Source organism: Phacochoerus africanus, chromosome 8, assembly GCF_016906955.1.
Source record: "Phacochoerus africanus isolate WHEZ1 chromosome 8, ROS_Pafr_v1, whole genome shotgun sequence".
Lineage (NCBI taxonomy): Eukaryota > Metazoa > Chordata > Mammalia > Artiodactyla > Suidae > Phacochoerus > Phacochoerus africanus.
This window is the reverse complement of record NC_062551.1, coordinates 164,756,219-164,783,509: the sequence shown is the minus strand read 5'-3', so window position 1 is coordinate 164,783,509 and position 27,291 is coordinate 164,756,219. Positions and strand designations below refer to the sequence as shown.

The 27,291-nt window shown below is 41.3% G+C and overlaps 1 protein-coding gene across 1 annotated transcript in view; it reads right to left on the bottom strand.

The window, feature by feature from the left end:
• Positions 1 to 27,291, bottom strand: part of PIK3R3 (phosphoinositide-3-kinase regulatory subunit 3) — a 126,185-nt gene that overhangs the window by 36,851 nt on the left and 62,043 nt on the right. Inside the window, 2 exon segments of the mRNA XM_047789212.1 lie at positions 16,038 to 16,136; positions 18,802 to 18,910. Of these exon segments, the coding sequence (XP_047645168.1) occupies positions 16,038 to 16,136; positions 18,802 to 18,910 (208 nt within the window).

Below are 27,291 nucleotides of genomic sequence, written 5' to 3'. Positions count from 1 at the left end.
GTGAGCTGTGGTATAGGTTGCAGACGCAGCTTGGACCTGGCGTTGCTGTGGCTGTGGTGTAGGCCAGCTGCTGCAGCTCTGATTAGACCCCTAGCCTGGAAAGTTCCACATGCTGCAAGTTCGGCCCTAAAAAATAATAAAAGTTTATAAAAATCAACATACTTATACAGCTTTCATGATCAAGAAATTTAGCAAAAATAATAAAAAAAAAACAACTAAAACAAATTGTATCTTTTGTTTATTTTCTGAATGAATTAAGTTTAAATTCTGTATCTACTTTTTCAGGAAGAACAAAGAAAACTCTTTAGGATCTAAAGCTATGTGTTATGCGTCTGTGGAGGGAAGCAGAAGCAATCTCTATGTGAAAAGGGGGTGATAACCATTTGTCACACACACACCAACACAACACTCAGAGCTTTACTGTTCGTGTATAAATATAATTAAGCTTCCTGAATGATTTATAACTGAGTAACTAATCTTGCATCTTACACTATTTTGTCTTTTATATTTGCTTATAATTCTTGGAAATGGCTACTTAAGCTATCATAATATGTAAATGATTCAACTGTCATTCAACTGTTTTACAAAGTACTGCTTTTGAAGAGCCATTTATATTATCCGGATGTAATTTGATGCTTGAATAGTTTAGACCACTTTTGTTCACTGAGTAATGTGCAATGGTCTCTTAAAAGATAATTTATAACCAAAGCTTAAAACGGCAATGTTTTTTAAGTCCCATAAGATATAATCTAAGACCACAGCAAGTTGATTCATTATATCATAGCAAAATATAGTAGCACTCATTCCCACTCAACTGTTCTCATAGCAGCATGCAGACTGAATGGGGAAAAAAATATGCTTCTGTATCTCTTTACCCCATGTCATTACACATGATAAATGAAGCACTGAGATTTGTGAAAAGACAAACACAATAGGTTTGAATCTATGGATTGGTTTAAATTTAATGCTTAGAAGGTATTTAAATGGATAAAGGACTATTCCTATAAAATGTACATTAGAAGGACCGCCTGATCAAATGCAGTTTCTATAGGTATATATGCCCACAATAAATGTTATAAGCTGGTCACTCTGCTAGAGAAAACTAAAAGGCACTCATTCATTCAAAAAGAACTTACAGAGGGAGTTCCTTTGGCTCAGTGGGTTAAGAATCTGATGTTGTCACTGCTGTGGCTCTGGTTATTGCTGTGGCGAGAGTCCGATCCCTGGCCCAGGAACTTCCACACGCCAAGGGTGTGGCCAAAAAAAACTACTGAGTATCTACCATGTGCCAGGAATTGTATGAGGCACAGTGCACATAGTAATAAACAAGTCAGAGAGACTCCATGCTCTCACGGAACTTACAGTTTAGGAGCATGAGAAACCTATCTCCAGCTTTCTTTTTTCTTTTTTTTTTTTTGCCTTTTCTAGGGCCGCTCCTGCAGCATATAGAGATTCCCAGGCTAGGGGTCTAATCAGAGCTATAGCCCCAGCCTACTGCCACAGCCATAGCAAAACGGGATTTGAGCCACATCTGCGGCTATACCACAGCTCATGGCAACACTGGATCCTTAACCCACTGAGCAAGGCCAGGGATCAAACCCGCAACCTCCTGGTTCCTAGTCAGATTCATTAACCACTGAGTCACGACGGGAACTCCATATCTCCACCTTTAAGTTTATAAAGAGGATAATTTTTCATTAAGATATAATATAAAAACAAATACCTATATACCAAATGATAATAAATCCTATGGGAAAAAATTAAGCAGAGTAAAGGGAAGAGATAGTTGTGGGGTGGAGAGATTGTTATTTGATGTATTTTACACCAGAAAAGCCACTCTGTTCAGATAACATTTAGCAGAGTCCTAAATGAAGCATAGGAGCTAGCACAGCAAGTATCTGGGGGAGAAGTTTTCCAGACAGAGGGAAGAGCAAGTGCAAGCTCCTGAGGCAGAAGCACGTCTGGTATATCCCAGGAATAGCGACAAGGCCAGGGATGCTGAAGTTGAATGAGCAAAAAGGAGAGGAGCAGGAGACAAAGTAAAAAGATATCAAAGATTTTGAAAGTCACTGTAAGGGCCTTTGGCTCTTACCGAGTAAGTTGAGGCAACACAAGAGGGTCTGAGCAGAATAACATTATCTTGTGTTTTAAAAGGCTTACTCTAGCTGCTAGGTTGAGATGAAACTATTCAAGGTCGTCAGGGGTAGAAGCAGAAAGATCAGTTGGGAGACTTTTAAAATAATCTAGGCAAGACATGATGGTGTCTTGGTCAAGGGTAGTAGCAGTGGAAATACAAGAAATGGTGGGATTCTGAATATATGTTGAAGAGAAAGCTGACATATGCTGATGGCCTGGATATGGGTATTAGAGAAAGAGACAAGGTAAAGGTGACTTCAAGGTTATTATCTGAAGCAATGAGAAGAATAGAATTGTCATTTATTGGAATAAAGAAAGATATATAAAAGGAACATGCTTAAAGAGGAAAAAAAACATTTTGGTTTTAGACATGTTAAGTTTGAGATGCCTTAGGGAACATCCAAGAGCAGAAGATCCTCCAGCCTACTTGAAGAATCGAAAGTTCAGGTGAAAGTTCTGGGCTAGGTGTAGAAAATCAGGAGTTGTCCGCCTACAGATGTTATTTGAAGATGAACATAGTTGAATAAGACAAGAGGTCCAAGACCTAAGCTCTGGAGTACACCAATGTTTAGTGGTCAGGGAAACGAGGCAGAACCAGCAGAGGAAACCAAGAGAGAGCAATTAAAGAAGTAAAGGGAGAACTAAAGAGCACGGTATCCTAAAAACCAATTTTTTTCAAAAAGCACTTCTACAAAGAGGAAATGATCAACCAGAGGTAAATGACCTTGGGGCTTGGCAAAGTGGAGATCACTAAGTGATCCTGACAAAATGTGTTCAGCGGAATGGTAAGGATGGAAGCCTGACTAGAATGGACTCAAGAGAATCAAAGAAGAGGAAGAAGAAATGCCTATGGACTTGCTTGAGGAATACTGCTGTAAATGGGAGCAGGGATATAATGGAGAGAGACAGAGATTCAAGAGAATTTTCTTGATTATTCTTAAATGAGACAATACAACGTATTTATATACCGATTGGAGTGTCTCAGTAGAGAGACAAAAACTGTTGATCCAAAAGAAAAGACAAGACAGCTCCCAGGGTGATGTCCTTGAGTAGGTGAGAAGAATGGGATGGGATCCAGCCCACAAGTGAATCCTTGATAAGGACACAAAGAGTCATCCACTGGACCAGGAGAAAGGCAGAATATTCACATTCGCATTAATAGCTGTAGCAACAGAAGTATGATGGAATTAAATCTCTGCTAATTGCTCCCATGTCCTCAGAGAAACAGGAAGCAACTTCTTTATTTAAAAGTGGGGAGATGGGTTACTGATTTGAAGAGAAAATAAGAATATGTGAAATTGTCATCTAGAAAAGTGAGAGAGCAAATGGCCTACAGAAATGCAAATTCAGCCACGAGTACTAAAGGCCCACTTAAGGTTAGGAGTCGCGGATTTAATGTAAAACCAGTCAGCATGGTGTATTTTGCTCCACATTTAGCTACCCAGCTATAGGCAAAAAAAAAAAAAAAGACGGCAAGTGGAATTTAACAAATGTTGGAGTATAGTTAGGCGACTATAACGAAGGGAGAGAGGAGCGAGTTTGGAGAGAGAACATCGTCACAGGGTAATATGAATAGTGGACCATGGATTCTAAGCAGAGGAGGAGAGGAGTAAAGACAGGAGTAAAGAGATGACGGTGAATTTTTAATCACATCTCTCCTCACTATAATCTTCTTGAGCAGAAGAATCATGTTACTCCTTGTCATAGCTCAGCACCTGGCCCAATTCTTGGCATATATCAGATTTCTAGATATTGTTAACCATCTAGATGTTCTATAATAAACACTATTCACTGATTCTAAAAATGGTTATTTCCTTGGGTGCGGCCCTAGAAAAGACAATAAATGAATAAGTAAATACATAAATAAGGTTATTGAACTGAAAAACCTCTACTTCCTCATCGCCTACTCTGCAGTCGGATTTCACGCTCTTTCTACTCATTTGAGGGTGACCAATGACTTTTACCAAATTCAGACTCTGCTCTCTCCGTCAAGGCAAGCTCAGATTCTTTGCTGTGACTGAAACTGCCACACTCTCTTCCTTCCTCCCGCCCCTGCTTCCTTTTTAGTATTTCATCCTCCCATGATTTCTATGACATGACTCTCTTCTCAACCTCAGACTGCTCCTCCTCTGCCTCCACCCTGCTGTTGAACACATTTATTCCCTCAACAACTTCGCCTTCAGCCTCTATCCTTTCCCCCCTCTACATACTCTTTCCTTAAAACTCCAATTATTCTATGTAGATGGTTCCTGAATCTTTTTCTGGGCCTATACTCTCTCCTAAGCATTAAACCTACATTTCTAGCCACATTCTAGATATATTTTTACATGGAAGTTTTGGAACAGCTAAAAATCAACTGCTCCTGGACTTCCTGTCGTGACTCAGCAATTAATGAATCCGACTAGCATCCATAAGGACATGGGTTTGACCCCTGGCCTCGGTCAGTGGGTTAAGGATCTGGCACTGCCATGAGCTGTGGTGTAGGTTGCAGGCACAGCTCAGATCTGGCATTGCTGTGGCTGTGGTGTAGGCTGGCAGCTGCAGCTCTGATTAGACCTCTAGCCTGGGAACCTCCATATGCTGAGGGTGCAGCCCTAAAACAACAACAACAACAACAAAACTGCTCCTGACTCTTTTTTTCTTTTTTGCTCTAGGGCCACACCCACGGCATACAGAAGTTCCCAGACTAGGGGTCGAATAAGAGCTGCAGCTGCCAACCTAGAGCACAGCTACAGCCCCGTCTGCAAACTATACTACGGCTCACGGCAACGCCCAGATCCTCAACCCACTGAGCAAGGCCAGGGATCAAACCCACATCCTCACGGATCCTAGTCAGCTTTGTTTCTGCTAAGCCACAACAGGAACTCCCGACTCTACCATTTCTATTAATGGCACATTCATTCTAAGCCCAGCAGGTTCAAACCACAGTCACTTAACTCCCCTGTATCCTCATACCTATTCTATTTCGAAATCCTCTTAGCCCTCAGCTCCACATTGCCCCTTCCTTTGATTTCTCAACCCCTTTCCTAGAGTCACCATCCTAGGTAATAGTGTATTCAATCTTTTGATCATGTTGCTTGCCTGCTTAAAACTTTTTATTAGTTTTTTCTACACTTAAAAATAAAGTTCAGATTCCTTGCCATGGTTCATTAGGCGCCTGCATCTGGCTCCTTCTCACTCTCACCTTCATCTCCTACTTCTCTGGAGTTCACACTGTGACCCGGGCGCAGCAGTTTCTGCATTCCCTGGACCTACCAAATCTTTCCAGGATCGTTGTCTCTGCATGTTATGTTCCCTCTCCTGAAACACTTTTCTGGCTGGCTCTTTTTTTTTTTTTGGTCTTTTTGAGGTCCCCACTCATGGCACATGGAAGTTCCCAGGCTAGGGGTTGAATCGGAGCTACAGCTGCCGGCCTACACCACAGAATAGCAACATCAGATCCAAGCTGTGTCTGCAACCTACATACACCACAGCTCACGGCAACGCCAGATCCTTAACCCACTGAGTGAGGCCAGGGATTGAACCCGAAATCTCATGGTTACTAGTCAGGTTCGTTTCTGCTGCGCCACAACGGGAACTGCCTGGCTGGCTGTTTGTAATCCTTCAATTTTTGGAGATCGTATCTTCAGAGAGGTCCTCCTTCCCAAAACTATCTGAAATCCCCTTTCCTCGTATTCTGTTATATAACCGTATCTCTTCCCTATGTACGCACTTCACACACTGTGAAATTATCTCCTTGCTTTTTTTCTAATTTGACTGTAGTTGATTTACAATATTGTGTTAGTTTTGGGCCCACAGCAAAGTAACTCTGCCGCATTTATTTTCTGTGTTTATTTTGTCTCCCTCTCCTTGTTTACAGACCCCACCCCCAACACATGAACACCATCGACAAGAGACCAAGTCTGGCCTGTTCATCATTTCCTTCTCCTAGACCGTTGTGGGCACCCAATAAATATTATTAAATGATCAAAGAATAAATCTAATTCTGGGCCATCATTACCTCTCAATTCATAACAGCCTTCTCTTTATGAGAATCTATCCTCTTATTCTTTCCCTTCAAATACAGTCCGATCTTGTATTTCAGACTACATATTTTCCCTGTTGAAAAAATGAAACGGTTCCTCCTGCCTACCTATAACATTAAATGCAAACCCCGCATTTTAGAATACGAGGTCCTCTTCAACATGACCTTCCCAACCTTCTATCCCTGCCACTGTTTCCTCCTTAAAAAGATTACGCTCCAGCCAAATGGGACTGCATCTCACAGAACAGGGCTCTGTAATTCCTCACCTCGCTATCATGATTACCTAATCCTGCAGCCTCCTCTCCCACTTTCTACATATCCAGATCTGTCAAGAGGTAACTACAAAATATCAAGCAAGAAGAGAGTGGCTTAGGAGTTCCCGTTGTGGCCCAGTGGAAACAAATCTGACTGGTAACCATGAGTTGCAGGTTTGATCCCTGGCCTCGCTCAGTGAGTTAAGGATCTGGCATTGCTGTGAGCTGTGGTGTAGGTCACAGACGTGGCTCAGATCCTGCATGGCTGTGGCATAGGCTGGTGGCTGGAAGTCCAATATGACCCCTAGCCTGGGAACCTCCATATACACCACAGGTGTGGCCCTAAAAAGACACCCCCGCCCCCCGCCCCGCCAAAAAAAAGAAGATAGTGGCTTAGATTTGGATGGTAGAAAAGTGTGAAAAGATTATGAACATAGGAATTCTCGTCATGGCTCAGTGGTTAACAAATCCGACTAGGAACCATGAGGTTGCGGATTCCATCCCTGGCCTCGCTCAGTGGGTTAAGGATCTGGCGTTGATGTGGACAGTGGTGTGGGTTGCAGATGCGGCTCGGATCCCGCGTTGCTGTGGCTCTGGTGTAGGCTGGCGGCCACAGCTCCGATTAGACCCCTAGCCTGGGAACCTCCATATGCTGTGGAAGCAGGCCAAGAAATGGCAAAAAGACAAAAAAAACAAACAAACAAACAAAAAAAAACATTATCAATGTAGATTTGGAGGCAGAGTAGGCAGGACTTGTTTAATGATGGATTGAAGGGCCGGATGCGACACTGAGGGAAAGAAAGGAAAAAAAGATTCGTGGCTGTAATAACTGCAGAGATGGTGGTTCTATTTCTTAAAATGAAAGACTGGAAGAGAAGCAGTTGGGATAGGGGGAGTTGGGTTAAAAATCAAGAATTCTGATTTGATTACATAAAAATTAGTTATGTTCCCTAGATACCTACGAGGCAACCAGATATATGCATCTGGGGTTCAGAAAGTTGATGAATCATCACCATGTAACTGCATGTTATAGCCAGGGGACAGGACAGCTTCACCTTGAGAGAATGAATACAGAGAAGAGAAGGACGCTCAAAAGTCTGAACCCTGGAATACTGAGCAATGGAGTGGCCTAAAATCAGGAGTGTAATGTCACAACAGCCAAGATAGTAAGTTGTTTCTAAGAAGTGTCTGTGACTAATGCTGTGAAGAATCAGGTAAGGTAAGAAGAGAAAAGCAGCCACTGGTGTAGCAGTCCACGAAGAGTGGTAGAGACAGCAGCCCAACTAGAATGGGCAGAAACTACACTGAACGAATCACTGTAGAACACTGTTCCTTGCACAACCCAAGTCCTAAAGTATTAACTTCTCAATGTCTTTACCAGAAACTAACATGGTAACCCCAAATTTCTAACATAAAATATGGGATTATGTTTCCTAGAGCTACAAGGCTGGAAAGACGGTGAAGAGACAGATACATCTGGATGTGAACCTGTCCTTTGCAACTTTACTAGCTATGTTTTTAGGACAAGTTTCTTAACCATGTAAAGCTTCAGTTGCCTCATTCTATAAAATGGAACTATTAATAATACCTACCTCATAACGCTGTTCTAAGAATAGATACTGCATGTAAAATGCGTAGTATAAGGAATTTGTTACTGTTGCTACTGTTATTTTCTTTAGATAGTCTCTTTAAAAAAAATCACATAAGACCTTATCGTCCTTACGCTACGTTAATTGTTAAATTTGCAAAGATCTAAGGCAGTTTTCCTAACCTATTTATTTTTTATTTTTTTATTTTTTATTTTTTTTATAATTTTTTTTTTATTTTCCCACTGTACAGCAAGGGGGTCAGGTTATCCTTACATGTATACATGACAATTACATTTTTTCCCCCACCCTTTCTTCTGTTGCAACATGAGTATCTAGACAAAGTTCTCAATGCTATTCAGCAGGATCTCCTTGTAAATCTATTCTAAATTGTGTCTGATAAGCCCAAGCTCCCGATCCCTCCCACTCCCTCCCCCTCCCATCAGGCAGCCACAAGTCTCTTCTCCAAGTCCATGATTTTCTTTTCTGAGGAGATGCTCATTTGTGCTGGATATTAGATTCCAGTTATAAGTGATATCATACGGTATTTGTCTTTGTCTTTCTGGCTCATTTCACTCAGTGAGAGTCTCTAGTTCCATCCATGTTGCTGCAAATGGCATTATGTCATTCTTTTTTATGGCTGAGTAGTATTCCATTGTGTACATATACCACATCTTCCGAATCCACTCATCTGTCGATGGACATTTGGGTTGTTTCCATGTCCTGGCTATTGTGAATAGTGCTGCAATGAACATGCAGGTGCACGTGTCTCTTTTAAGTAGAGTTTTGTCCGGATAGATGCCCAAGAGTGGGATTGCGGGGTCATATGGAAGTTCTATGTATAGATTTCTAAGGTATCTCCAAACTGTTCTCCATAGTGGCTGTACCAGTTTACATTCCCACCAACAGTGCAGGAGGGTTCCCTTTTCTCCACAGAAAAGCACTTGTTATTTGTGGATTTATTAATGATGGCCATTCTGACTGGTGTGAGGTGGTATCTCATGGTAGTTTTGATTTGCATTTCTCTTATAACCAGCGATGTTGAGCATTTTTTCATGTGTTTGTTGGCCATCTGTACATCTTCTTTGGAGAAATGTCTAGTCAGGTCTTTTGCCCATTTTTCCATTGATTGATTGGCTTTTTTGCTGTTGGGTTGTATAAGTTGTTTATATATTCTAGAGATTAAGCTCTTGTCAGTTGCATCATTTGAAACTGTTTTCTCCCATTCTGAAAGTTGTCTTTTTGTTTCCTTTTTGGTTTCCTTTGCTGTGTAAAAGCTTTTCAGTTTGATGAGGTCCCATGGGTTTATTTTTGCTCTAATTTCTATTGTTTTGGGAGACTGACCTGAGAAAATATTCATGATGTTGATGTCAGAGAGTGTTTTGCCTATGTTCTCTTCTAGGAGTTTGATGGTGTCCTGCCGTATATTTAAGTCTTTCAGCCATTTTGAGTTTATTTTTGTGCATGGTGTGAGGGTGTGTTCTAGTTTCATTGCTTTGCATGCAGCTGTCCGGGTTTCCCAGCAATGCTTGCTGAATCGACTTTCTTTTTCCCATTTGATGTTCTTGCCTCCCTTGTCAAAGATTAATTGACCATAGGTGTCAGGGTTTATTTCCGGATTCTCTATTCTGTTCCATTGGTCTGTCTGTCTGTTTTGATACCAGTACCACACTGTTTTGATGACTGTGGCTTTGTAGTATTTCTTGAAGTCTGGGAGAGTTATGCCTCCTGCTTGGTTTTTGTTTCTCAGGATTCCTTTGGCGATTCTGGGTCTTTTGTGGTTCCACATAAATGTTTGGATTGTTTGTTCTAGTTCTGTGAAAAACATCATGGGTAATTTGATAGGGATTGCATTGAATCTGTAGACTGCTTTGGGTAGTATGGCCATTTTTACAATATTGATTTTCCCAATCCAGGAACATGGAATATCTTTCCATTTCTTTACATCTTCTTTGATTTTTTTGATTAAAGTTTTATTGTTCTTGGCATATAGGTCCTTTACCTCCTTGGTCAGGTGTATTCCGAGGTATTTGATTTTGTGAGGTGCAATTTTAAAAGGTATCATATTTTTGTATTCCTTTTCTAATATTTCATTGTCACTATACAGAAATGCAACTGACTTCTGAATGTTAATCTTATATCCTGCTACTTTGCTGAATTTATTAATCAGTTCAAGGAGTTTTGGGGTTGAGTCTTTAGGGTTTTCTATGTATAGTATCATGTCATCTGCATACAGTGACAGTTTTATCTCTTCTCTTCCTATATGGATGCCTTTTATTTCTTTTGTCTAATTGCTGTGGCTAGAACTTCCAAAACTATGTTGAAGAGCAGTGGTGAGAGTGGGCATCCCTGTCTTGTTCCAGATTTGAGTGAGAAGGCTTTCAGTTCTTCCCCATTGAGGATTATATTTGCTGTGGGTTTCTCATAAATGGCTTTGATTATGTTCAGGAATGTTCCCTCTATACGCACTTTGGCGAGGGTCTTGATCATGAATGGATGTTGGACTTTGTCAAATGCTTTTTCTGCGTCTATTGAGATGATCATATGATTTTTGACTTTTTTTTTTGTTAATGCGGTGTATGATGCTGATTGATTTGTGTATGTTGAACCATCCTGTGAACCTGGGATGAACCCAACCTGGTCATGGTGTATAATTTTTTTGGTATGTTGTTGGATTCGGTTGGCTAAGATTTTGTTGAGAATTTTCATCAATGATATTGGCCGATAGTTTTCTTTTTTGGTGGTATCTCTGTCTGGTTTTGGAATGAGAGTGATGGTGGCATCATAGAATGTCTTTGGGAGTATTCCTTCTTCTTCAACCTTTTGAAAGAGTTTAAGGAGGATGGGCACCAATTCCTCTTTATATGTTTGATAAAATTCACCTGTGAAGCCATCTGGTCCTGGACTTTTATTTGTAGGGAGTGATTTTATGACCTCTTCAATTTCATTTCTAGTGATCGGTCTGTTCAGTTGGTCTGTTTCTACTTGATTCAGTTTTGGCAGGCTGTAAGATTCTAGAAAATTGTCCATTTCTTCCAGATTGTCAAACTTGTTGCCGCAGAGTTGTTCATAGTATTCTCTTATGGTTTTTTGTATTTCTGCAGTATCTGTTGTGATTTCTCCTTTTTCATTTATAATTTTGGTTATTTGGGTTCTTTCTCTCCTCTTTTTAGTGAGTCTGGCCAGGGGTTTGTCAATTTTGTTCACCTTTTCAAAGAACCAGCTCTTGGTTTTATTAATTTTCTCTATTGTTTTTTTGAGTCTCTATTTTATTGATTTCTTCTTTGATCTTTATAATTTCCTTCCTTCTGCTGACTTTAGGACTTTTTTGTTCTTTTTCTAATTCATTTAGGTGGAGGGTTAAGTTGTCCATTTGGGATCTTTCTTCTTTTTTGAGAAAGGCCTGTATTGCTATAAATTTCCCTCTGAGCACTGCTTTCGCAGCATCCCATAGATTTTGAGCGGTTGTGTCTTCATTATCATTTGTTTCAAGGTAGTTTTTAATTTCCTTCTTGATTTCCTCATTGACCCATTGGTTTTTTAGTAGCATGTTGTTTAGGCTCCGTGTAGTAGGTTTTTTCTCTTTCCTTTTCCCATGGTTGGTTTCTAATTTCATGGCATTGTGGTCAGAGAAGATACTTGAGATAATTTCTATGCTCCTAAATTTATTGAGATTAGCTTTGTGTCCCAATATGTGGTCGATTCTTGAGAATGTTCCATGAGCATTTGAGAAGAATGTGTATTCTGCTTTTTTTGGATGTAGTGTCCTGAAGATATCAATTAAGTCTAACTTTTCTATTGTTTCCTTTAGGATCTCTGTTGCTTTATTGGTTTTCTGTCTAGAGGATCTGTCCATTGATGTGAGGGGGGTATTAAGGTCTCCTACTATGATTGTATTCTCATCAATATCTCCCTTTATGTCTGTTAATATTTGTTGTATGTATCTGGGTGCTCCTGTATTTGGGGCATATATGTTGACGATAGTAACATCCTCTCCTTGGATGGATCCCTTAATCATTAAGTAGTGTCCTTCTTTGTCTTTCTTTATGTCTTTTGTTTTAAAGTCTATTTTGTCTGATATGAGTGTTGCGACTCCTGCTTTTCTGTCTTGTCTATTGGCGTGAAATATTTTTCCCCACCCTTTCACTTTCAATCTATATGTATCTTTTGTCCTAAGGTGAGTTTCTTGTAGGCAGCATATTGAAGGTTTTTGCCTTTTTATCCACTCAGCCACTCTGTGTCTTTTGATTGGGGCATTCAGTCCATTGACATTTAAGGTGATAATTGATAGATGATTACTTATTGCCATTTGAACTTCGTGTTCCAATTGATTCTATGGTTCTCCATTCTTCCTTTCTTTCTTTTTTTTTTTTTTTTGGTTGGATGGTCTCCTGTTATTATCTGCTTGAGTGTATTTTTTTTTTCATTTTTGCAAATGCAATATTTGGTTTTGGCTTGTGGTTGCCCTGTTTTTTAAGTATGCTAACCCCTTCCCATAATTGTGTTTTAGCCTGATGGTCCTGTAAGTTCAAACACTTCATTACTCTATTAAAATTAAGAAGAGAAACATACAAACAAACAAAAAGGGTTATTTATTTCCTAACATCCCTTGCCCACATTTTATGGTTTTGATGACTCTTTTTTATTTTTTTCTTTTTAATTTTATTTTGTTTGAAGCATGTTCATGATTAAATCTGTATGCTGGCTTATTTGAGTGACTGCTCTCTGATTGCGGTTTCTTCAGTTCTAGTTCTTCCTCTTCTTCTTCTTTTTTTTTTCTTTTCTTTTTTCTTCCCTTTCCTTCCTTTCTTTTTGGTTTAGAGAAGCGCTTTCAATATTTCCTTTAACCTGGGTTTTGTGTTGCTGTATTAAGTTTTTGTTTGTTGGAAAAATTTTTATTTCCCCTTCTATTTTAAATTATATTCTTGCTGGATAGAGTATTCTAGGTTGCATATTTTTTCCTTTGAGCACTTTAAGTGTCTCTTGCCATTCCCTCCTGGCCTGTAGTGTTTCTGTAGAGAAATCAGCTGATATTCTCATGGGGGTTCCCTTGTAGGTAACATTCTGTTTTTCTCTTGCTGCCTTTAGGATCCTCTCTTTATCACTAACTTTTGCCATTTTTATTATGATGTGTCTTGCTGTGGGTCTATTTGGGTTCAGTTTGTTTGGGGCCCTCTGTGCTTCTTGTATCTTGAACCCAGTATCCTTTAGATGTGGGAAGTTTCCAGCGATAATTTCTTCAAATATATTTTCCATCCCCTTATCTTTTTCTACTCCTTCTGGAATTCCTATTATGCGTAGATTGGCCCGCTTTATATTATCCCATAGGTGTCTTATATTGCTTTCCAGTGTTTTGATTCGGTTTTCTGTCTGTTGACCGGATTGAGTGATTTCCATTATTCTATCTTCCACATCACTGATTCGCTCTTCTGCATTATTCATTCTGGTTTTTACTGCCCTTAGTTCAGTTTGCATCTCTGCAAATGAATGTTCTAGTTTTTCTTGGCTCCTCCTTATATTTTCTAGTTCCTTTCTGAGGGTATCTGCATTACTGTTCATATCTTCTCCTAATTCCTTCAGTATTTTCACTATTTCTCTTTTGAACTCCAGGTCTGTCTGACTGCAGAGATCTGTTTCATTGTTGACTGTTTTAGGTGAGTTCTCCTGTTGGTTTGACTGGGGGTGGTTTCTCAGCTTCTTCATCTTGCTTGTTGTTTTCTTTTTCCTGAGGGAGTTGTACTCTCCGTGACCGGGCAGTGTTTGCCTTGTCACTGCTGTGGAATGTTTCCTGAGGGCTGGCGTTGTTGGTCAGTCTTTTTTGAGGCAGTGTGGCTTTTCTGGAGTGTTGATGGGGCTAACAGTGTTTCTTTGAAGCAAAGGAGGGCTTCCTGAGGGCAGACAGGACTGGGAGGTCCACACCACGATGGCAGCAGATTTCACTTGGTCATGCAGAGCTTGCTCTGGTGTTTTTAGGCTGTGGGGTTCTTGCAGGGGGTTGGCGGTGTTGGGCAACTGTTCCTCAGGAGTGCAACACCCCCTGGGGGCTGGAGCAGCTATCTGGGTCACTGAGAACCTAAGAGGCTCTTCCCTAGGGCAGCCCAACTCAGAAGGACGGCCTGAGAATGTAGGCGGATCTTTTCACAGTCTGGCCAAGCTTGTTGCAGCTTTTCTGGGCTGCAGGGGCTCTTCCAGGGGGCTGGTGGTGCTGAGCAGCTATTCTGTGGGAGTGGGGCACCCCCTGGGGGCTTGGGCGGGTAGCAGGGCCGCTGAAAACCCAAGAGGCTCCTCCCCAGGGCAGCCTGACTCAGAAAAACCATCTGAGATCTTTTCCCGACTCGGCCAAGCTTGTTGCAGCTTTTCTGGGCTGTAGGGGGTCCTGCCTGGAGCTGGCAGTCCTATGCAGCTGATCCTCTAGAGCCTGGCACCCCCTGGGGGCTTGGGCGGGTAGCAGGGCCACTGGAAATCCAAGAGGCTCCTCCCCGGGGCAGCCCGACTCAGAAAAACCGTCCGAGAATTAGGCAGATCTATTCACGGCCTGGCTAGGCTTGTTCTAGCTTTTCTGGGCTGCAGGCCTTTTCTCGGGGGCTGGTGGTGTTTGGTTCTGCTCTGCGGAAGTGTAGCCCCTCCAAAGGGCAAGCAGGCCTGTGCAGGGACAGCCCCTGCGGTGGTAGGCTTCAGGCAATTGTTGAGGCCAGCCCTCCTGGATGGCAGGCAGCCCCAGGTTCGGCGAGAGCGTAGGGGGTGGCAGGGGGAGGGGGAGGGGATGCACTGGAAAGCACAGCTTTCAGCTAGCTAGCAGGCTTGTAAGCTTGCTGTGGCATGGGGGGTATTCTATGGGGACCCACCCCTTCTTCTCTCCCCTCCCCAGCACGGGCGCAGACCAGGCTCTTCTCCCAGGTTCCCTCTGATGCGGCTTTCCACTTCCCCGCCCCTAGAGTATTGCTCCCTTCCTCTGCGACAGCTTTGTTTTCTAGTCTCTCAGGCAGTCTCTGCCCCTTCAAATGGTTTCTAGACCTCCCAAGCAGTTTCCGCTCCGCTCCGCCCCGTCCCCCCAGCCCAGGGACTAACCTCTGGAGCCCAGGTCTCAGTGCCCAGCCCCCACCCAGGCGTCTCAATTTTTGGTGACTGTGCCCGTAGTTCAGATGGTCCGTTCGGTTCTTGATCGGCTTTTCCGTACTCCAACTTACTGCTACACTCTTCTCTGCATCTGAAGATTCCTCCGGTTCATTTGATCTTTCCCCCGTGTAGGTGACTTTCCAGGGTGCGGGATCCCTTTCTCCTCCACAGTTCCCTTTCGGGAGTGCCCGTCCCGCTCGGATTCACCTTCTCTCACTCTCCTCTTTTCTCCCCTTCTGCCCAGTAATGTCACGAACTTCTTGCCATTATTGGAGTTTAGGTTCCTCTGCCAGCGATTGGTTGCTGTTCTGTGCGAGTCATTTAATCTGTAGATGTGCTTTTTTTGTTGTGTTTGTGGGAGAGGGTGAGCGTGGCCCCCTATTCCTCCACCATCTTGTCCTCTCCTCCTAACCTATTTAGATACACATCCCATCTTTGTGAGCACAAAGGGTTATCCATTCACCTATGAGATTCTACTACGCCGACATGGACGGCAGGATACCGGCTGAGAACTGCTTTACTTCTACGTACCCTCATCAGCCTAAAGCATGTTGAGTTTCACACACTGAAGTCTGCACTGAGGCAAGTAACAGAGTTACCAGTCGGGCGGATTCCCAACATATCATTAATAAACTTAGGCTGTGCCCGTGATGTCCATTTCTTCTCATTTCCTTACCTTTAGGAATTCTAAGATTTTTCGTTTTACTGGCTACATAAAAATAAAAATTTTTGCCTTTTTTATATGACATTTAAATATTTAATATATAGAAAAAGGTCAAACAACTAAAAATTCTGTATCTAAATTAAGCAAAAACACGAAAAATGTGTATATAAAGACTTAAATAAAATATAGGAATCTCTGTATACCCCAAAATAAACAATGCCAGTAGAACACTAGCCAAAATGCTGAAAAACACTCACCTCAAAGTCAAAGTGTAATCTCCCTGCATTTTTGTTGAGGCATCTCTGACCAAGAAGGTACCATCTGGCATGTCCCGTAATTTGTCATTTACCTCCTCCCTGAAGAACAGAATTACAGTGAAAGTGAAAAAAACCTACGTATTGGTGGTTCACTTCACAAGTTATTACAAAGACTCGTTGGGAGGTGGGTACGTCCCAGGTTATAGACTCATGGGGTCTGTCAGAGGTCATTTAGCTCCTCCCCAGACACGTTCTTTCTATTCTGATTTTCAGTGTTATGCAATCGAAGAAGGGTATTCGATGCTTAAACTGCACCGGATTTCAACTGTCAGTAGGGAACAGCGTTTCCATTAAGCCTTTAGGGCTTCCTTAGGCAGGTATGAACTTGCAGTTTCAAGGAAAAAACAGCAGCTGTTTAGGAAGATTAGGCAACAGTGGCAGCTCTGTCAGATCAGAGGCGGGATAATTCACTCAGTTCACAACCTTTCAATACAATATTCTCCAATTTGAATTTATATTGATAATAAATTCCTTCTGCAGAGTTGGCTTAGAAAACTCAAAGAAAACAGCAAGGTATAAAAGAATTTTGAATTACAGAATCACATGGTCTTATACATGAATATAAATTAAGCTGGAGTTCCTGCTGTGGTGCAATGGAATGGGTGGCATCTCTGCAGCACCAGGACACAGGTTTGATCCCTAGCCCAGGACAGTGAGTTAAAGGATCCAGCACTGCCACAGCTGTGCAGAGGGCACACTTGTGACTTGCATCTGATCCCTGGCCCAGGAACTCCATATAACACAGGGTGGCCAAAGAAGATTTAAAAAATTTTATATATATATATGTTAAGTAAGTAGTATTTAAATGTATCAGTGTACAATGCTAAAATAAAAACTTTCTGGTCAATTTTAATATAAAGTATATTAAATCTTTTTCAAAAAATTAAGCATACAATTACCATATGACCCAGAAATTCCACTTTTGGGTACATACCCAAGGAACTGAAAGTAGAAACTTGAACAAATATTTCTACAGCAATGCTCATAGCAACAGTATTAACACCAGCCAAAAGCTGATGAACAATCCAAAGGTTCATCAAAACCAAATATCCAGGAGTTCCCATTGTGGCTCAGTGGTTAACGAATCCGACTAGAAACCATGAGGTTGCGGGTTCAATCCCTGGCCTCGCTCAGTGGGTGAAGGATCCGGCATTGCCGTGAGCTGTGTTGTAGGTTACAGACGTGGCTCGGATCCCGAGCTGCTTTGGCTCTGGCGCAGGCCGGCGGCTGCAGCTCCAATTGAACCCCTAGCCCGGGAACCTCCATATGCCGAGGGAGCAGCCGAAGAAACAGAAAAAATAAAATAAAATAAAATCTCCTACTATTAAAAAAAAGTCCAGATAAATGAATAAATTAAAATGTGGCATGTACATATAACAGAGTATTATTCAGCCTTAAAAAGGAAGGAAATTCTGACACACGCTACAACACGGAGGAATCCTGAAGACATGCTAAGTGAAATTAGCCAAACACAAAAGGACAAATATTACATGATTCCACTTATATGAGGTATCAGGAAGAGTCCAATGGTGGATGCCAGGGGTTAAGGAGAACAGGGAAAAGGGGGGTTAATGTTTAAAGGGTGTAGGCTTCACTTTGGGAAGATGAGTTCCAGATGCGGATAATGGTGGTGGTCAAACAACTGTGTGACTGTGCTCCACGCCACCGAACTGGACAGATGGCTAGAGATGGCTAAAATGATACGGGGGAGAAAACGAGCGCTACTTTGGCACCGGGAGAAAACGGGTAAGAGAAAAAAAAGACAAGCACGTTGAGGAATACAGCATCAACCTGGAATCTCATTTGGCAGAAATGGATAGGACTCTTAAAAACAAGAAAATACAATGTTCAAATTTTAAAATATATATATATTTTTTTTTCCCTCTCTAGGTTTGAAATTTTTCAAAACCACATTTTACCCAAAAAGCAAATCTGTCCTAGAATGCTGTTTTTCAAAATAAGATATTTATCATAACTCCACCAATAAATATCTTTAATCCTAAATGTCTAAGTTTCATTTATTCAAAAATCTTCCCTTGGGAGTTCCCATGGTGGCGCGGTGGAAACAAATTCGACTGGCAGCCATGAAGATGCGGGTTCAATCCCTAGCCTCACTCAGTGGGTCAGGGATCTGGCGTTGCCGTGAGCTTATGGTGTAGGTCACAGACATGGCTCAGATCTGGCATTGCTGTGGCTGTGATGTAGGCCAGCAGTTGTAGCTCCAATTCAACCCCCAGGCTGGGAACTTCCACATGCCATGGATGCGGCCCTAAAAAAAGCAAATCAATCAATCAATCAATCAATCAATCTACCCTCAATACAGTATTAATTTAAAGATTTTCTACACCCATAATTTAAAGATTTTCTCATCACTTTTTTTGGATGAAAGAAAAAAAAAGCATTTAGAAACTTTTGAAATGTTTTCTCACACAATTTTTAAAATGATAATTTTTAAATAACAACTAGTAGGGCAATTAAAAAGTTTTATTTTTGGAGTTCCCTTGAGGTACATTGGATTAAGGATCTGGCACTGTCACTACAGCGGCTCGGGTAGCTGCTGTGGCACAGTTTGATCCCTGGCCTGGGAACTCTCTCTTATGCTGCAGGCATAGCCAAAAGAAAAAAAAAAAAAAAGTCTTATTTTAACTACTAATCTCAAAGGTTCTTTTCTAAAACGTCACTCAATTATTAGCATTCCAGTTACCTTGAAATATCCCCCCAGTACCATTCTGCATCCTGAAGAGAACTAGAACCATCCTTCATTCCATTTGTCACGGCTGAAGTCACTGGCTTAGGTGGCTTTGGTGGAAGAGCTAGAAAAAATGAATATTATTAATTTGTAGATGTAGATTATTATTTGTTTTCTAATTTCCTCAAACACAGCTCATTAACCAATGTACATTAAGATTCAAATAATTATAAATCAAACTGACTGTTACTTTATGGTTAATCTTAGACATTAGCCAAGGAAAGAATCCTTTTAGCACACTACCAATAACTGCCTGAGAAAATGAAATAGTCAAGCTATTTGAGTTTTTTGCCTTTCAATAAAATACTTTTAAATCTGAACAGATGTCCAAAAAATTTCTCTCTCACAAGACAACATGAAGCCCCTTCACAAACAATTCAGTCCCAAAGTCATTAAGTGGAGGCTGGTCATGATGACCTAGAGGTGAGGTCAGAGCCCAAAGCAGGGGAGGGAGAACTATGTCTGTCTACAGGGGCGAGGAAGGGGCCCTCCCAAGGGTAGCTTGGCATGGGTGTTGAAGCTGAGTGAGGAAGAAGGGCAGTGGCATGGGGCCCAGGTGGCACAGAGTGCTGGAGACCAAGCCAACAAGGACACAGTCCTAGGAAGTGGGCATCCCAACAAAGTGGGGCACAGCAGATAAGGATGAAAAGAGTTTCTAACTGGGCAGAGGATGGGAGGTGGTGGCATGCAGCAACAGCTGTAAAAGATTAGGTAAATAGAGAGGGTGGATCCAATAAAACTACTAAAAATAACAGGGTCTGGGTTTCTCATAGTCTTTGTAAAGGGAGTTACAGCTATGAAAAGGTAAAACAACAACAACAACAACAAAAAAAAACAGAATGAATCCTCTGGTTTGGGCTGTAATTGTGACTACTGATACGAACTCATGGAATTTGACAGATAGATAGACAGACAGACAGGCAGACAGAATGGATATAAATGTCTGTACTTACAGAGAATACACCTATTTCCTAGCTCTGTCCCCTGAGAGTTTCTGGGATCAGCACAACCCTAATATGCACACCTAGCATCCACGTCTTGGTTTCTAAAGCCATTCTCTACTAAAAGGAACCAGGGCTCTTTGGAGAAATGGCTGGGGTGGGGCAGAGCAAGTACCAAATGAACCTGGAACATCATATTATGCCAAAAAGTAACCAAATACCAAAGAATAAGGGGCCATGATTAAAAAAAACAAAACGAACAACAACAACAAAAAAAACAAGAAGGCAACTTGAGGAGGCTCCTGACACCAAATCTGGAACAACTGGAGAAGTAATACAAATAACAATAGCAAGAGGATATAAGCCATTAAACAAAACAGGAATCTATGTTTCTATGCAGATAAATAAATGAAGAAACTGAAAGATTAATGAGAAGGAAGGTTTATATAATTTCAAATAAAAATGAGTGAAATACTGGCCTATTTCTACTTTCTTATCTTTCATCATGCCATACATACATTAAACAACTATTTTCTGAATATCTCCTATGTTCTTAAAGCTGAGAATACAGCAATGAACTAGATAGAACCATTATAATTATGGAGTTTATATTCCAAAAGAATACATTTCAAGATAACTAATTATTCCAAAAATCCGAAGAATGTTCAAATTTAGTTCTACTAAATTAACCTGAGTCTTCAAAGTAAATATTTTGCATTCTCTGGTAGCTAACGCCCCTCCCCATGTAAATTATGTAAAACATTACCTATATTTTGCTTCCAGACTATGATATTAAAAATAAAGGCGGGGAGTTCCCGTCGTGGCGCAGAGGTTAATGAATCCGACTAGGAACCATGAGGTTGCAGGTTCGGTCCCTGGCCTTGCTCAGTGGGTTAAGGATCTGGCGTTGCCGTGAGCTGTGGTGTAGGTTGCAGACTCGGCTCAGATCCCGCGTTGCTGTGGCTCTGGCGTAGGCCGGTGGCTACGGCTCCGATTGGACCCCTAGCCTGGGAACCTCCATATGCCGCGGGAGCAGCCCAAGAAATGGCAAAAAGACCAAAAAAAAAAAAAAAACTTTAAAAAGGAAGAAAATTGTGACGTGCTCAGAATGGACAAATCTTGAAGACATATCTTCAAGAAGAAGAACCTCAAAAAAATAAGGCAGTCACAAAAGGACAAATACTGTATAGTTCTTCTTACATGAGGCAACTTGCGTAGCCATGTTCATAGAGACGAAAAGCAGGATGGTGGTTGCCAGGGGCTGGTGGTGGAGGGTAGGGAGTTAGTGTTTAACGGGTACATTTCCGTAGGTGAGATGAAGGAGTTCTGGAGGTGATGGCTGTCACACAGCAATGTGAATATACTTAATACCACATAACCACACACTTAAAAATTGTTAAAATGAGAAATTTTGTTATGTATTTTTAGGATTTTTTTAAAAAAGAAGAAAAATGATAATATATGAGGAACACTACAATTAAAGACCAAAAATAAATAAATAAAAGAACTTAGGAGAAAACAAAGAATTTAAGAAGAAAACTTCACAGATACACCAAAAAAACTCTATCAGAAATAGAAAATGAAATATTACATCTATGAAACATAAACAAGATCTATACTAATGTAACATTAAAGAACAAAAGCCCCTATATATTAAAATTATGATAGAGGTTTTTTAAAAAACCTCAAATTGACAAGCTGGCAGATGAAGTTGAGAAAATCTCCAAGAAGTAGAACAAAAAGAAAAAGTTAAGGAAAAATAGGAGAAAAAACAACAGAATTAGAGGATAAACCCAGAAGAGCCAACACTGAATTAACAGAAGTTCCAGAAAACAGAAATATTTAAAATAAATAAGAAAAACTTTCAGGAGTTCCCAGTGGGGTACAGTGGGTTAAAAATTCGACTACGGGAGTTCCCGTCGTGGTGCAGTGGTTAACGAATCCGACTAGGAACCATGAGGTTGTGGGTTTGGTCCCTGCCCTTGCTCAGTGAGTTAAGGATCTGGTGTTGCCGTGAGCTGTGGTGTAGGTTGCAGACGCGGCTCGGATCCCGAATTGCTGTGGCTCTGGCGTAGGCCGTTGGCTACAGCTCCGATTCGACCCCTAGCCTGGGAACCCCCATATGCCGCAGGAGCGGCCCAAGAAATAGCAACAACAACAACAACAACAACAAAAAGACAAAAGACAAAAAAAAAAAAATTCGACTACGGCAACTCAGGTGGCTGCTGAGTTGTGGGTTTAATTTCCGGCCCAGTGCAGTGGGTTAAGGATCTGGCATTGCTGCAGCTGTGATATAGGTCACAACTGTGGCTCAGATTAGATCTGTAGCCTGGGAACTTTGATATGCAGTGAGTTTGGCAAAAAAAGAAATGAAAAAGAAAAGAAAAAAGAAAAAAATTCAAAAATGAAGGACATACATTTCCAGAATGAAAGTGCCCACAGAGTACACCAAACAAGGAATGAAAAAGCCCCACACCAAGGTACATCTCTGGAACTTCACATTAGGAATAAAGAGACGGTCTTAAAATCTGTCATGGGGAGGGGGCGAGGAAGACATCACAAAGGACGAAGGCCTGGTCTGTCTCTGGATTCCTCAAAAGCAGTACTGAAGGAAGAGCCTTCATGTTCAGAGGGAAAATGGTTTTTCAACCTAGAATTATTTACCCTGCCACATTATCAATTACACATGAGCGAGAACTGACATTTTCAGATACATAAGGTCTCAAACAACTTAGCTCTTAGCACCCTTTCTCAGGAAGCTCCTGAACAGTGTTCTCTACCAAAATGAAGAAATAAACCCAGGAAGGAGGATGGTGTAGGACCAAGGAAAATGGATGCCAACACAGCGGAGCAGCAAGAGTACTCTCTAGGGGAGTCCCCCTTGTGGCTCAGCAGTGATGAACCGGACTAGTATCCATGAGGACACAGGTTCATCCCTGGCTTCGCTCAGTGAGCTAAGGACCCAGAGTTGCAGACGCAGCCCAGATCCAGCGTTGCAGTGGCTGTAGTGTATGCCAGCAGCTACAGCTCCGATTTGACCCCTAGCTATATGCAGTAGGTGCAGCCAAGAGGAAAAAAAAAAGAGTACTCTCTAGAAGAGCTGAGAGTACCAGGATGACAGCTCCAATTGGACCCCTAGCCTGGGAACCTCCATATGTCATGGGAATGGCCCGAGAAAAGGAAAAAAGACAAAAAAATAAAATAAAATAAAAATAAAAAATAAACTATGAACTTGAATTCCTTCAATAAAAATAAAAGTTAAATAAAAGATACCTTGTTCTGCTACTTAAACTATATTTGGTAAATTATCTTACCTCTCTAAGCCTTAGATTTAATGATATGTTGGTTTGTTATTTAATTAAAGTACTGTGGATTTACAATATTATGTCAGTGACATGTTGAAGGCAACTTGTACAGACAGACTAGCAAAAGCTGACTGTTAAATTTTCATGAACTTGCAAACCACGGTTATACATGGTCATTACCAAAAATTATGGAGTTCCCTTGTAGCCCAGTGGGTTAAGGTTCTGGTGCTGTCACTGCAGTGGCTAGAGTTGCTGCTCTGGTGCAGGTTTGATCCCTGGCCTGGGAACTTCCCCATGCTGTGGGTGTTACCAAAAAATTAAATGATAAAAATGCACAATTAAATAAATTATATTAAAATGGTTCAACTCAAAATATCACTTCATTAATATTTTACTATATTTTATTTAACTATGCATTTAAAGTTATGTATATCTATTATATTTATACAGTGGAAATACTTTTTGCTACGGTACATCTCTTTCAAACTCTGCATTCAGTATATGACACTGGTAGTTTGAAACAGGCTCCAGGAGCATTTCACCTCCAGAATCAGCAAACCCTACAAATCAGGGCCTGATTTAGTACGGTGCTGATTATCTACCAAGGGTCAACAAACTATAGCCTTTGCCTATTTTTGTACAGCACAAAGAATGGTTTTTTTGTTTTTAATAGTTGGGAACTCAGATACACACAAAGAAAACACAACAGATATCATATGCGGCCTACAAAGCTTAATGTATTTACTACCTGGCTCTTTACTAAAAAGTAGGCCCATTGTTGATCCAGACTTCAAGAAAGGGATGGGAAGGGAGTTCCCATTGTGACTCAGCAGTAATGAACCTGACTGACATCCATGAGGACGTGGATTTGATCCCTGGCCTCACTCAGTGGGTTAAGGCAACCTGGTGTTGCCTCGAGCTGCTGTGTAGTTCACAGATGCAGCTTGGATGCCACACTGCTGAGGCTGTTGCATAGGCCAGCAGCTATAGTCCCAATATGACCTCTAGCCTGGGAACTTTCATATGCCATGGGTGCAGCCATAATAAGACAAAAAAGGGGGGGATGGGAAAAATATTGATTCAATGTAATAATCTTAACTCCATAGCTGTATCTTTAATGTAACAAGAAATCACATGTTGTTCAAAAACAAATGTACCTTAGCAGAAATTATCACAGCCTTGTAAATTAACTATACTTCAATAAAACTTTTTTTAAAAATGTACCATTCTCATCAAACCTGCTCCTCATTTTTTTTTTTTTTTTTGCTTTTTAGGGCTGTACCTGTAGCACATGGAAGTTCCCAGGATAGGGGTCGAATCAGAGCTACAGCTGGCCTATGCCACAGCCACAGCAACTTGGAATCCAAGCCACATCTGTGACCTACACCACAGCTCACAGCAATGCCAGATCCTTAACCCACTGAGGGAGGCCAGGGATCAAACCCGCATCCTCATGGATCCTAGTCGGGTTCATCAGCTGCTAAGACACAACGAAGGGAACTCCCTCTATTCTAATAAAGGATACCACTAGGTATTTGTCAAAACACAGAACTATACACCAGAAGGAGCAAATTTTTACTATAATTTTAAAATTTTCTTTAAACCATATGTAGAATTTTTTAAATGAAGATGCCTTGGTCCAAATTCCTAGAGATTCTGATTCAGTTGATCCGGAATGAGACCTGGGCATCTGCAGATTTTTTGTTTTTGTTTTGGGCCATGCCTGCACTATGTGAAAATCCCCCAGGCCAGGGATCCAACCTGGGCCACAGCAGTAACCCAAACCACAGGAGTGACAACAACAGGTTCTCAACCTCAAGGCCACCAGGTAACTTCAGCATCTTTTTTTTAAAAAACATAACCAGTGATTCTGATTTTAAAAATTTTTTAAAATAAAAAAAAACTTGGGCAAGAACCCTGGTCCTAATCCCACAATCTCTCAGCTTCCTCATTTCGTCCAGTCCTCCCCATTCTGTCACCTCTGTGACACAATTCCATGAACTCACCGCTTCCCTCCCTATCTGACCAATACCCTCCCCTGATCTCTCTCAGTCTCCTCAACTGCACCTGCCTGGCAAGACCTCACCACAGCTCAGTCTCTTTTATGCTCTCCCCATAGGCTGCAGGAGGGGAAAAAAGAAGCAACATCTTCTCTTTCCCACTCTTCACTATGGCTATTTCAAACCTTTGCCTTCCTCAAACATCACATTCCATCTCTCTTATTTCTTGGGATACCCCACTTCACCTACTGCATAATGGAGAAAATAAAACATTACGAAGAGAGTTACTTCCGTTTCCTGCCATTTACCTATAAATATATATGCATCTATACCCATTTTTTCTTATCTAAATTAGTCCCTCTACCAAATGCTCTAGATCTCATCTCCTTTTACTGCCAGAGGGATTGCAGTTCTTCAAGACAGAACTCCTAGTTTCTAGTCTCTCCTGCTTTGCTGGTTCCTTTCCTACGTGCTCATAAACATGTCCAAATCATTCAACTACAGGCCCCTTGAAAGACATGGTTCTTTGGGGGTTATATACTCTTTTGAAGAACTGATGAAGGCTTTAAGGCTTTTTCTCCAGAAAAAAAAATGTACACAAACACAGTCTGCGAGTAATATTGATGGAGGGGCTTCGTAAATCCCAGATGAACTCACACCCTGTAACTTTTCTTCCTACCTTAGTTCTTTCAAAGAATTGTACACACGGCCTGTCTCTACTTAAACTTCCTCCTGAAACCATTGCACTTCTGCCTCCCAACCTCATCACTCCACTGAAATACTTCTGCCAAAGGTAGTGACCCCATTGCTAAATTTGGTAGACACTTATCAGTCCTTATCCGCAGCATTTGGTACTGCTAATTCCCTCCTCTTTGAAATACCCTCTTTACTCAGCCTCTGAGAGTCTACACTTTTCTATGCTGTTTCCACCTCTCTGGCTACTCCTTCTAAACCGGTTATAGGTTTCTTTTTTCCAAGCCAGCTGCCTCCTTATCTCACCACTCTAGATCAAAGACATCACAAGCTGGCAGTCCACAGTGCTGACTTTAGTGGTCAGAACTGTTCTGAGGGAAAAAGAGTGAGGCACAAATAGGTTTAAGCAGCCCTTGGCCAGCTACCAAGAGCTGGAGATAGGAAATGAACCCAAGCACTGCCTGTACAGATTCTGCCATTCTAACCACTTCAAAGACAACCTCTTACTCATTCAGGAATGAATGATTCCTTCTTAAGAAAATAATTTACAACATACTTTGGGAGATACTTTGGGAATGAAAGAGGTCATCCCTTCATACGTCAATATCATGAATAAATAAAATAATTAGGGGAACATTTAAATGTGAGTGCCAAAATGAAGTTTTTTTTGTTTGTTTTTGTTTTTTGTCTTTTGTCTTTTTTGTTGTTGTTGTTGTTGTTGTTGCTATTTCTTGGGCCGCTCCCATGGCATATGGAGGTTCCCAGGCTAGGGATCGAATCGGAGCTGTAGCCACCGGCCTACGCCAGAGCCACAGCAATGCGGGATCCGAGCCGCGTCTGCAACCTACACTACAGCTCACGGCAACGCCGGATCGTTAACCCACTGAGCAAGGCCAGGGGTCGAACCCGAAACCTCATGGTTCCTAGTCGGATTCGTTAACCACTGCGCCACGACGGGAACTCCCCAAAATGAAGTTTTTGATAATGCAAGTATGCCATGCAGTTCATACCGGATGGAGAGTAAAAACCTCACATGAAATGCTGTATACACATATTGAACATAAATTCTTGGATTAATTTAAGGACCTTTAAAAGAATCTGACATTCTCCAATACATTTTTTTCTGTAAAATAGAAAATGCTACTTGAAAGCAGCCTTATTAAAGTGTGGCAAGTGGTAACACAGAAAATTCAAACCTACTGAACTGAACATTCTAAGAAAATTAATTTGTGGTTAAAGGATAACAAAGAACTGCTAGAACACTAAACAAAAATACTGCCTATAAAATCAAGGGGCCTGGTTCTAGCCCTGGATTTGCCAAAACCAATACGGACCAAATATGGGCCTTGGAGTCAATGGTTGGTTGGTTGGTTTTTTAGCTACTGGGCACCATCTCCCCTTCTTTGGTAACAGTACTGCAATTTCATCTGGTAGAATGGTTCCTTCCCTGTATACATCTTGGTAAATCAAGGTCTCCTCCTGTCCCCTAGCCTAAGGGGCGCAGCG